Source organism: Melospiza melodia, chromosome 14 (assembly GCF_035770615.1).
Source record: "Melospiza melodia melodia isolate bMelMel2 chromosome 14, bMelMel2.pri, whole genome shotgun sequence".
Taxonomy (NCBI): domain Eukaryota; kingdom Metazoa; phylum Chordata; class Aves; order Passeriformes; family Passerellidae; genus Melospiza; species Melospiza melodia.
The window spans coordinates 6091616-6104131 of NC_086207.1; the positions used below are offsets into that span (position 1 = coordinate 6091616).

The 12516-nt window shown below is 43.2% G+C and overlaps 1 protein-coding gene across 1 annotated transcript; it reads right to left on the minus strand.

Annotated features, from left to right (window-relative positions):
• Positions 1-3354: 3354 nt before the first annotated feature.
• FOXI1 (forkhead box I1) lies at positions 3355-6777 on the minus strand. The gene is made up of 2 exons (XM_063168554.1): positions 6120-6777; positions 3355-5126 (listed from the first exon to the last, which is right to left on the minus strand). The coding sequence occupies exons 1-2, from the start codon at positions 6760-6762 to the stop codon at positions 4573-4575; spliced, it is 1197 nt and encodes a 398-aa protein (XP_063024624.1). The 5' UTR covers positions 6763-6777; the 3' UTR covers positions 3355-4572.
• Between the last annotated feature and the right edge of the window lie 5739 nt (positions 6778-12516).

The window sequence follows — 12516 nt, forward strand, 5'->3', positions numbered from 1 at the left end:
CTGTCACTTAGTGAAAGCACTTCTTAGAAGACTGGAATGGCCACTTTTAGAGTTGCTTCAACTTCCTTCTTAAAGAGCAAAGCATATCATGTGCTGCACATGAGTAAAGCCACAGTGCAATGACATTAACAGAGAAACACTTTTAGGATTTAAAAAGAATCAATGCCATGCTGAGGTAAAACACAATTTGCATTGCAATTTAGCTAACACAAGACATGTAAAAATTCATTTTGGAGAGGTATTTTGAAAATGAATTTGCACAGAATATCAGCAGGCAGGATATCGGGCAAATACACTTTGGAAGGGTTGTTTTGGTAGATCACAGTCTTCACCCCCTTAGAACTAGACTTTCAGCATAAATGAGAAAAACTGAAATGTCTTTCTGTCCAGGGCATGACAGCTGTGCAGGTTTCTAGCCCATGGCAAGAAATGTATTCAACAGCAATACCTCCAGGACTACAGCAGCACAGTTTGCAGCTGTCAGCACTTAAAGCAGGGAGAGCTGCAGGTTCCAAGTGTACAGCAGGCTTTTGGTTCATAGCTCACAGATCCAGAGGTGTGCTACTTAGGAAAGCAATCTCACAGGTCCAGGGCAGCTCTTTCTAAAATCCTTTAGAAAGAGTTGTAAGGATTGCTGCAAAGTGCTACAAAGTGGAAGTGTTAGGAATTGGCAAACCTACTGGGAAGAAGTTCGTTGTTTTCCTCCCCTGGGGATGCTTTCACATGAAGCAACAAAGGAACTATTGACACCACTGAACAGTGAAGAGTTTCATAAAGTATCCCCTCATGAGAGAAAGTTAGTGCATTGTAATTCAGAGTCAATCTGGCAAAGTCCCCACTGCTGTTTATGGGAGAAGTAAATACTCTGAGGCCTGAAATGTGATTTTCCTGTCCAGGGGATACCTGTACCACACCCCTTGGTGTCATCTTTGTACCAGCTCTCATCAGTTTATCATCTGATGAGAACTGGTTCAAAGATGACATTTGTAACATTTAAGCTCTCATCAGTTTATCATCTGTAAGCTCAGGCATTTGGAACCTTGCAGTTAAACCCAAATCTTTAAACCTTGTGGCTTAAATATCTTGAATTGTAGATAGGGCTCCAACAGGACTGCTGGGGCACAAAGGACCACAGCTAAACAGAGCCTGTTAGTGCAGGACTGCAGGCTGATGCCATAACGAGGTGGAACAGCCCTGGCAGTGTACAAGGGATCTGTGTGCCCAGACCTCTGCTGTGAACACCAAATCTCTCCTCTGCCTGGCACTAGAGCCAGGGCTGCAGAGTCACACACTCCAGGGCTGCAGAGCCAGGACACAGATGGGGGAAAATGGGGAGTGAGAGCCCAAGGAAAGTGTTTCTAATGGGTCAGTGACAGTGAGGCTGCCCCAGGGATTCTGCAGCAATATACCTCAGATTTACGTAGGACCTTGTTACTCATTAATCATTAGTCAAGACACGCTGCCTGCCCTGAAAGCTTCTATTTGCAGTTCTGCTGTGGTACAGAAGGAAAGCAAGTGGTAACCTACACAGGCATTTTAGGGCTGGATGTGTTTGTGGGGAGATAGGAGCAGCCTGTAAGGGTTAACATTTAAACCAGGGACAAATAATTGCAGAGTCATGAAACACGGTGGTATGTGAAGACAGCTGTATCTCAACATAAAACACACTGAGAATGAAATAATCAATAAGAATCTTAACAGGGAAAACTATTCAGAGTACTTGGAGCCTAGACTCTCTTCTTGAGCAGTTTAGCAAACATATTTATTAATCACACTATAGGTCTATAAATATCAGTGATATTTTAAATAGATTTTATTTGTGGATCCAACATTAGTGGCTTCTTTAATTGCATACTTAAAACCAAACAAACAAAATAATAGGCAAAAAAAATCCTTAAAACCCAGATGCTCTTCCATCCAAAACTCTTACACTGATCATATTGGTGAAATTCAGGAAGGGAAGCATTACCTGTGACAGAGCAGTGCTGCTCATACCAGAATCACTGCTAAGTTTCCCTGCAACTGCTTCAGAGATGTGCAGGAGCTCCAGGAATGCATTGACATGGCTGCTTACCTAAACCAGTTCTCTCTGAAAAACACAAAATACAGACAAAGATTTGTTTCATTGCAAAGTAGTACTGTTTGGAGGAGAAATAGGATTACAATGCTTGCAATCATCTTTGCACTCCTCCTTGAGGAGCAGCTCCACCAGGTGAGCTGGTGTGCCAAGCCAGCTCGGTGGCTGCAGGGGAACCAATTCCTTGGTGTTCAGGGAGGACACTGGAGAACAAACCTTTGTGAGTTGGAATTTTGGCAGCACTTGCTCAGCATGCAGAAGCCAAACGTGGCATTGGGTTGACAGCATCTGGGAAGCAATGAGGCACAAGCTTGGTTTTGTGCACATCTCTGTGGAGTTCCTGTTATTTTCTGGGATTGGGCACTGGGAGAATCAAACAAAGTGCTGAGTGACAAAGGAGTTGCTTTTTACTCTCTGCTGTCCCTTAGCAATGTCATTCTTATGACTTTATTTTCCACCTTTTTTCCCCCCACACTTTTGGTCTCTAAGTTCATAATGGAACATTTTCTATTTCAGCACTAAATAGAAGTCCTCTGATTTTGTGGACCATATATTCTACAGGAACTGTATTTCTGGCCAATTTGTGGCATGTCTGCTGAATCCAAGGCATAAGCACAGTGACTGAAGACATTTCTCAGTTGAAACATTTCTCAGTTGAAACATGACAAATCTTGCAGCCTACCCATCAGGCTGAGATTCTGCAAGGATTGGAATATTCTGAGGGCAGGAGTTGCAGCTCAGGTCTCAGCACATGCTTGCCTTGAGAGAAACTTGCAGTGATGGCACAAGGACACCACCAGAAGGGCATTTTCTTTTTCTATTGAACAAAGTTGTTATAGTATAGGTAGGCTTCAGCTCCCAAGTGGCAATTTATTATAGTGGACCTAAAACTAGGAAAAGTCAGAGCAACCTTGATAGTGGAAAACTTGAAACATAAAAGAAATTCAATAATAAATAAGAAAACAAGAAAATTGCAGTCATATTGGCTAATTGACAGGTGAAAACGGTCTGCTTTCTGAAATTTAAATGATTGGCACCACTTTACTCCAGCAGAGAAACTCCAAGGGTGATTTTTATTCAGTGATAGTATTTTGCATAATAGCAGCCAGTTATACTTGCCAGGCATGCAAATGCTGATGGCCTGGCCATGTCATCTCAGCATCTGACCTTCTGCTCCATTACCCTGCTCTTCCTTACAGGAATTGCCCAAGTCACACAGGTAAGGGGACTTTTAAAGTCTTGAGTAGTGCAGTAGAAACAAACACAAGTACACACTCTTCTATACAAATGCTTTATTAAAAATGCTTCTGGGGTTATTCATTTTGAGATATTACTCTACATGAATGTGGAACTTGAGTCAAGTCTTGGTTTAAAAAAACTTCATCTATATTTTGAAATGTTTGTTGCTACAGTAGAGTGTAGGAAAAATAAGAATGATTTCTAGTATTTACACACAGACGAACAACATGGATGTTTACAAAATGAAAAAATACAGTACAGAAACTTTTTACAATATCTGCAGTTGATAATCTGAAAGATCCAGCCTTTGAAACTGAAATTCAGAGACAGTTAAACTTCTTACCTCCCTTTTCTTCTTCCCTCACCTCCCACCCCAGTATTCAAACCCTTTATTCAGTAAAAATAATTCACATAGAACGTAAAGATATAACAAATGTGTTTTCTTCTTAGAAAAAAACATGTCTTAAACATATATATTTATATGTTCAGGACAGATTTTGTTTCCCTCATGTGGCTAGATTTACATGTGTAAGGAATAAAATTGACCCTGTAATTAGAATTGAAAACACAAAGATCCAACAGCAGAAGACAATTCCAGTATTTTGTCATGCTTCCCTGCAGCTTCAAAATTTCTGTTGTGTGCATGATGCTGTCAGTTTGCTGCTCAGCCACATTCCCCCTGGGACTGGAAGGGGGTCAATCTTTAGAACAGATCTGCGCTGGCAGGAGAGAAAGCCAAAGGCAGCACTCACCATTCAGGTGTTGGTTTTACTATACAGTGGTTTTTATGATGGATTCTGCAGTGTTCAGGAGAGCTTTGGCCAAATAAGAATTTGATGAGTATTTAGTAGAGGAAGCCTATACCTGAAGATAGGATATTAAAGGTACCACCACATTTCTGTTATCACTTTAAAAAGCACAGCAATGCTAATGCCACACCAGAAAGAGCCTCCTGCCTAAGGCAAACTGTAACTTCTCAAGGCCTTCTGTAGAGGAGCCTGCCTGGTTGGCAGCAGTACAAGCAGTGTCTAAGGAGACCTTTTTACTATTCTTCCTCTTGGCATCCCTGATTTTCCACGTGCAGCTGCTGAACGTGGAGTGTTTCTGGTTTCAGTGTAATGGGTAACGAGTTTGTGGCTGTCAGGAGGAAGATGGATACAGTGTGGCCCTAGAGACAAGAGGCTAATGCTAATCACCTGCCCATGGATCATTTCCTCTCATAAATAACTATCCTTTAGTGTCCTAGAATCCTTCATTTAAACCTCTGTCCCTTCCCTGGAGTACAGGGTGTTGTTTGTGCTGAGGCTGCTGTAAAAATGGCTGTTAAACTGGTTTAGCACCGAGTTGCTGTGGCCAAGGTGACTGGAAGGCATGGAATTGGACCAGTCTCCCACACCATGGCTGGGAATACTGGAGAGTGGGGAGTAGGAATTGAAGCCTACCATGTTCTGCCCCATTTTGTCAATGGGGTCAGAGCTGAGTCCCACGGGCCCCGAGCGGCTCCCCGAGCTGGAGCTGTGGACATAGGCGGTCATGCTGGAGAGGAAGTTATTGAGGCATGGGCTGCTGGAGGAGGGAGGAGGAGATCCCTTCTCAGGTGAATTGTCAGCCCCAGGTGATGAGTTTTCCAAGATATCCTGATGCTCTGCAGCTTTGGGGCTGCCACTCAGGGTACTGTCCTCGGATTTCTCTGATGCAAGAGCAGCAGCACTGGCCTCAATGTCAGACTTTCTCTTCCGTTTCCTCCGAAAGTTTCCATTGTCAAACATCTTCTCACAGTTCGGGTCCAGAGTCCAGTAATTCCCTTTTCCTGTCCAAGGAAACCCACACTTTTAGTTTAAAAATAAACACATAAACAAGCAAACCCCCCAGTCATTTAGGTCTTTACCGTGCTTCTCTCATTTCCCAGAAACAGAACAATTGCATGAGCAATATACATGGATTTTTAGTCACTCAAAAGTACAAGTGTGTTGAATTCAGAAAAAAAGTTTAAAGTTTGGGTTCTACCCTTTAGTCCTGACTGTTCACAGAGGCAAAAATACATGTGGAGTCACTGGGAGGGCTTTTTGTTTTGTTTTCTTGGTGAGGGAAGGAGGTTTTCAGTATACAGCTGGTCTTCTGAATTTATGGCAGAGAGTAATCAAATCCCACACTAGGATCCCACTCCAGATTCAGTGGGATAGCATAGGTTTCTAACAAGATAGAACTAGACTTTTGGTTCTCTACTGCAGAATAATTTCAATGAGTTTTTAATGTTCTCCATGGTTCTTAACAGCTATTGATAGGAAACCATGAATGAAGGAATATCTGACAGCCTACCAGCCAAGGGGTTGGTAATGGCAGAGGTGTCATTCCAAGGAAAACACTAATTGAAACAAACAAAATAAAAGCACCCTGCTCTCCTCTTGAGAATTAATGCTGACTCCCCAAAGCCATCGGATTTCTTTGACAAATCCCCCTCCCTTGGATTCCCAGTTAAGTTTGACACAAGTCATGCATTACACCAAATGAGTCATGAGTGTGCCTTGCCCAGTTAAATGTTCCTGTGTGTGCTGAGTCTCATGCTCAGCTCATTGATTCTTTCTCAGGAGGACCCAGGGCAGGACAGAATTCCCTTCCCTGCAGAGACCTCACACAGCACTGATTCACACCTCACCTGTGCACAGCTGCTGTCTACTTCAGCCTTTTGAAAACAAAGTGCTGCTGTGTCTATGTCCAGTATCTGGGCTACTATGTCTCACTAGGTATTTTAAAATTCATCAAGTTCATTGAGAGGTGGGGGAAAAGGGGGAGAGGGCTATACCTGGATCATCTTCATCTCGAGGCACCTTCTTGAAGCAGTCGTTGAGAGACAAGTTGTGCCGGATGGAATTCTGCCAGCCAGCCTTGCTTTTGTTGTAGAACGGGAAGTTGTCAGCCACGTACTGGTAGATCTGGCTCAGAGTCAGCCTCTTGTCAGGCGCCCCGTGGATGGCCATGGCAATGAGGGCAGAGTAGGAGTAAGGAGGTCTCACCAACTTCATGAGCTCCTCTTGGGACGGGAGGGGAAGCCAGCCAAGGTCAGTTCCTCCCAAGCCGTGCACGTTGGGCAGGAGCTGCCTCTGCATCCCGTAGGACTGCGGGATGAAGGGGCTGCTGTTGGAGCCTGGCAGGTACGGCGGGGGGGTGATGGAAGGTCCATTCAGCCAGAGGTAAGGGTTGGGAGTGCTGCTGTAATCTGCTGTCTCAAAGGTGCTTGGCCTCTGGGGGCTGGGGACGTTCTGAGGGTGGAAGAAGTTCTCGTAGTAGATGTTCATCTCCGGAGGCTCCTGGCCGATGTTGGGGAACTGAGGGCTGCAGCGTGGAGGGGAGTGCGATGGGGGCTCAAAGAAGCTCATGCTCTGAGCCAGGCAGCTGCTGAGCTGTGACACACCTGTGCTCGTGCTCCTTTCCCGGGACAGGTGCATCACCTGTGCCCTTCCCTAGGTACTTATGCACCTGTAAATGTTTCAGCCCGGGCTGCAGGCTCCACCCCGCAGCCCTGAGTGGCTGCAGATGAGGACGATATCCTTTTTGGAATGCTGGCAGTCCCACTCAGTCATTGATGTCACATCAACCAAACGTGAAAGTTACAGCTGTTTATCTTCTTAAATGAATGAAGGAATTTTCCATTAATGTGATGCACATGGAGAAAGCCTAGGGCTTCTTGAAGTTAAAACTCAGAGATCCTCCTCTTTCTACCTTTCTACAGTGAAGCTTTAGCATTTCCTATTTTTTTCTTCTTAAAGAAAAGGCATTTTGTGCTGCTCTTAGTAATACCTCAGAATGCAAAAGCCATTGTCACTAGTCAATGAAACAGTAGAGATATATACTTAAAAAACAAAAAAGAAGAAGAAAAGAAAAAAGAAAAGAAAAGGTCAAACCTTTTCCTTTTGTAACTTTAATTGCAGACTTGCTTGTACTTCCCCCTAGGCAATCACAGTACTACAGGCAAATTCTGTGGCTGGTTATTCACGTGAGTAATCTTACTGATATAAATGGAATTAACTCCCTAAAGTAAGGATTAATCTTGTGAGGAAAAAATTTCAAGCTTAATAATCAAACCTTTCTTTAGAGTTTAAAGTGGTGGACTGAGATGGGAAATCATTATGTGTTGCTTCCTCTTTGCTTCAGGATTGGTGCAGAGAGCTCATAAAACCTCTCAGCACAACTTCCAAACAGGAAAGCAGCAATAGTGTTCAGCACAGCTCTTCTTAGCCAAGTTCCAATAACTTCATCTGTATCTATACAGAAAAGAGCTGATTCCTTAAAATTAAGTAATAAGGAAAAACCTCCAGCCCTTTTATGATTTGGACAAATCCTTGGTGCTTTGCATGGGGAGAGAGCAGAGCTGCAATCTCACCACCCCTGGCTCAGGATGGCAGCTCTTCACTGCATGAACCCTGCACTGAAGCTAGGGCAGAGCTGCAATTCCCTTCACAGTCATATTTTTCTTGTGATTAAACACACACATCATTTAAAACTTGCCTCAGCCTAAATATCCATGCAATTAAAGGTCAAGATATGACAGAGCCTTCCAGATAGCTCTTGTCCTGTAATTTCTGCAGAAACAACAGTTTTGACCCATGGATTTGAGTTCCTGGCTGTACCAAAGGCCTTTTGCTTTGTCACACATTCACCCTAATCCTTTGTGCTGTAGCACAACCAGCCAGACTCCCTACTCCCCAAGAATCAGTGATTCACTAATGTCATGTCCATATTGGTACTTTGAAAGGTATGAAAAAAAATCCACTGGGAATGCTGCTGAAATATTGAGCACAGAATGACAAAGCAAGCCAATCTGCCAGCTCAGAAGTGCAGCTCCACAGCTGTTACTTTAAAAATCCATGCTTTCACCCTCACAGAAAATCATTTCTACCACAACAAACAAGCTGTTACTTTAATTTGAATGGCTGAGAGCTCAGAATATGTAAATGCTAAATAACCTGTTCAGAGACACACATAAAGCAGTCAACAGTTAAGTGCTGGGACTGGCTTATTTTCTTAGTGACAACTGCAGTGCAAAAGGTGACTTGGACAAAAAAAAAGAAAGAAAATGAATTATTTTTCAGGAACTCATAATGTGAGTGCCTCCCTCCTCAAGCAACTAATCTGCAATAATCTTTTTCACCATAAGAATCTGAGTTACAAACATGCAAAATGCTATTTGAGCAACATCTCCTACACCTTCCTAGTTAACTTTTTAACACATAGATGTATTTTAAAATTATATGTATATTCCTGAAAATACTGGTATTTTGCTAATAACCCCCCCTCATTTACAGAAGAGTCAATAGAATAAAACATTTAAGAAACACAAATAAAACCATATTTACAATTAACTAAAGAGCCAGAATATAGTGAGAAAAGTAAACATAATACATTTTGACCTGCTCAACAAATTAGACTTTTTGCCAAAAAACCCTTGAAAACAAGAAAAACTTGTAAATTTATTCCAAGTAAAAATTCAACTAACTGCATCATGGACTTTGATGAGTGACATTTAATACTTATTCCCTGAGGTGCACTGCATGCATAGTTAAATAAAAATACACTCAAGTGGGTGCTGAGTGAATACAGGCTTTGAAAAAAGCCCAGGCTTTACAAAGGGCAAACACATTAGTGCTGCAGCCAGACTGGTGTGTAAAATTCCCTCTGCCAAGGGCTCCCGTGAGGTTCTGTGCAGGGCACGGAGCAGGGTGAGCCCGAGCTGTGCTGTGCCAGGGGACACCCAGCCCTGCCAGCTCTCCCTCCTGAGCTCCCACAGAAAAGCAGGGTGAGCATGGCAAGCGCTGCTTTTACAGCAGGGAGGCGCAGAGACACCTCTGGGCTGCTGCCCACGGAGCTGTGAAAGGGGGACAAAGTCTGATCCCTCCCTGGCATGGCTGGGCTGGCACAGGACACAATCCCATCAGCAGCATTTCCCTTCAGCTGGCTGGGCCTGATTTACTCAGGGCAGACTATAAACAGTGCCAGGAAAAGGCACTTTGTGAGTGCTCTGGGCACACCTTGGTGCTGCAGGGTCACTGCAGCACACGCTCCTGGGCAGCCCCTCTGCTGCAGATGCTCCTCTGCAGCCAAGGAGAGAATCTGCTCTGCTCAAGCTGTGGTGGCAGAGTCAGAACTGAAGGAAACTGAGTCTAACCAGGAATATTGTCCTCAGGTCTTCACTGACAGTCTTGCTTTTGGCAGGGCTGGAAGAAGGCAGCAATCCCAGAAGTGGAGAAAAGAGAAGGAAAATTGGTGAGCTGGAAAGATGTGGCAAGCTATACTAACAGATGTTGGTTAGGGATTAAAATCTCTGCAAATAAATTGGAGGCTGCTGCTGGAGAAAGTTTAATAATCATTATTTCCAAGTGCATTGGGTCAGTAAGGTCTGACTAGGCAGGATGCATCACATTTTAAAAATGTCTTTATTGCAGTCCAGTCCTGCATGGCCCTGGGTGCCTGTCTCTACCAGCTGGAAACCTGGTCAGCCACAGGTTGTTGTCAAACCAAAGACTGCTGACAACTCTTGTGTTATACAAATATTTGCTCCTCTCAATTTCTTGAATGAAGCTCCAAAATCTGCAGGGTTGAGGCTGAGCCATTGTTTTCCTTAGGTTTTTAGATCAGCTCCATGTACCCCTCTACTCCAGCCAACAGTAGTATTTCCTCACGCTGACTACCCTTCTATAAAAGAAAATATCTGAAATCTTGGGGTAAGAAAGGTTCTGATTAGTTTCCTTTAAACTCAGATAACTCAGGATTTCCACTCCACAGTAACCTACACATGGCAGTGTGTCTGAAATGCAGTGACTGGGGAAAGGTGTGCACACACCAGCACATGGGTCATACAAACAATTCCTATGGTCACAAAAAAGAATGAAAAATTGTTTTTTTAAAAAAAAAGGGTCCATATGTAAGTCAATACACCAAGCAACCCACCTTGTTTGAAACAATTGACACCCTGAATTCAGAAACAGGTCAGTATCCATCAATAAGACATTTTCACACAGTGAAAAATTCCCTATGTTCCCAGTTGTCCAGTAGATTACTTTTACAAGTCTTCATGTCTTATTCCACTAATCATCTGCCCAGCATATCCACAAAATGATCCACACCAACAGGCTGTAGCAGCAAAGCAATGTCATCTCAAGGGCATTACAAAAGAACAAGAAATTTAAAATACAGCACTGCAAACCAAGGAAACTGAGCTTTATTTCTAGAAAGGCAGGTTGAACATTAAATTAATGGAAAAGGCAATATCATTTGGATCTGTGCCATAAGTGCTGCAATGCTAGAATGCCCTTAGACTTATCAAGCCTTCCAGAACAAAATCACTGTGGATTTTTGAAGCAACTTTAGAACTGGGTTTTTAGAAGGTTGTGAAACCTTGTAAAGTCTCATAGCTGCTCTCTGACATGAGAATGATGATAATAAAAGCAGTCATAACTCCTACCTACAAAAAGGCCTTCTACCATCTCTTAGCATATAATAAATATGGTAGAGGGGATTAGGTGTCCCCTGACTCGTGTATCGGTTGTGACAGGCCACAGGCTGGCAAGGAATCTACAGCTTCCCCTGGCTGGGATGCTGTGGATGGGATTTCCCCTGGGATCTGCTCTGCTGAGGGACACAGACACGGTCACATCTGCCACAGAGGGGCAGAATCACCCTGTGACAAATCCTTCTCATGGTAGCATCCGAGGCGTCCCTCCCATTTATAGGAGTTAATACAGATACAGACCCTTCAATCAATCCTACTTTGACAGTCCTCATGGCACACAGAAGCTGTAGCTATCCTGGAAAACAAAAAACTACATTGAAAAAGGATAATTCTGTGCAAAACCCAACAGGGTTCCCTCTTTCAGATCATCTGCTTCTACTCCCACCACTAAATGTGTGTTTATATGAGAAACCAGTGGTGCTAAAATTAAATGAGGTCTTGTATGAACATCAACATGGGTACCAGAGAAATTAATCTGTACACACTTCCAAAACCCTTCGAAGTTTAAATTCTTGTGCATTTCAATGAAATGAATTCATTAATTTCAAATATTTATAGAAAGAAAAAGTAACATACTACTGCTTTTGTTTCAGTCACATTTCAACATTAAGGTATTTGCTGGTGAGGATAAATCAGCTCCTCCCTCTCCACTATTCAATTGGAGATTTCGTTGAAAAGACATTTTAGAACCACAGAATTTTTCAGAAAGCATAACTTCATTTTTTTAAGGAAAGAAGTTTTTTTCAGTATTCTGCACCCTTTAGTACGCACACCACACAAACACTTGGGAGGAATTAAATAGAAACTGAAGCTGGAACGCGAATCAAGCGCCGGGAACTTCTCTGCGGCCACACCCGAACCCAGATGAACTCCGGGAGTTTTATTGCAGCCGGGTTGGAGCGCTGGATCTGAGATAACCTGACCTGTGAGCAGGGATTCAGGGCTCTGCTAATCCCGGCGCTTCCAGGATTATCACCGAGCCCCACAGGCCAGCCGCGACACGGGCAGGGTATCGCGACATCCTATCGCCACCCGGTGACACTGCCTGGGAATGCACGGCTGCCCGGGAGCCTCCGGCGCTGTCCTGCTGATACTGGGTCGCCCGGATCTACAAAAATAACCCATTCCATGTGGAAACAGTGTAAACCTTTTCCTATTAGAATCCTTCATTTGCTTTGGAATTCTCCGTGGAAATTCTGGTGGATTTAGAGATGTCTTTGGTTTAGATTAGTTTCCTTTTTTCTTTTTTTCTTTTCTTTTCTGCTTCCCCATCCTGATTTCTACTATTCATCTTTTCCTGCCTTGTGAAATTAGACCAAATGCAGCCATAAAGAAACTGTCTTTGAATTCAAGGACTGTGCACTAGTACTACCATCCATGTCAAAGCAACTGAAGAAAGGTTTTGGATTCCTCATTATTTGTAGAATCCTGGTATACAATCATAACATACTTTCTTGTACAATCAAATCCCATACAAAATACAAGCTTAAAAGGTCTGCATCTAAAGCTACTCTATCAGGTGCTGGTTTTTTATATCTAAAAACATATAAATAAACATTCCACAGGAAGCCTTCCCTCAAAATATCTGTTGAACATGGAGAGTTGTTTAGACTTTTTCTAGTTACAGCAGCACAAGATTCCTGCTACCTCACCTACATGAGCTTTTTTTGATGCTTGTTTGCCAGGGCACAGA

Excerpts from the sequence above, each read along its gene's own strand:
- FOXI1 (XM_063168554.1), bottom strand. The coding sequence starts at position 6,762 with ATGCACCTGTCCCGGGAAAGGAGCACGAGCACAGGTGTGTCACAGCTC. Across the intron at positions 5,127-6,119 it reads TCGAGATGAAGATGATCCAG|GAAAAGGGAATTACTGGACT; the intron begins GTATAGCCCTCT and ends TTCCTTGGACAG.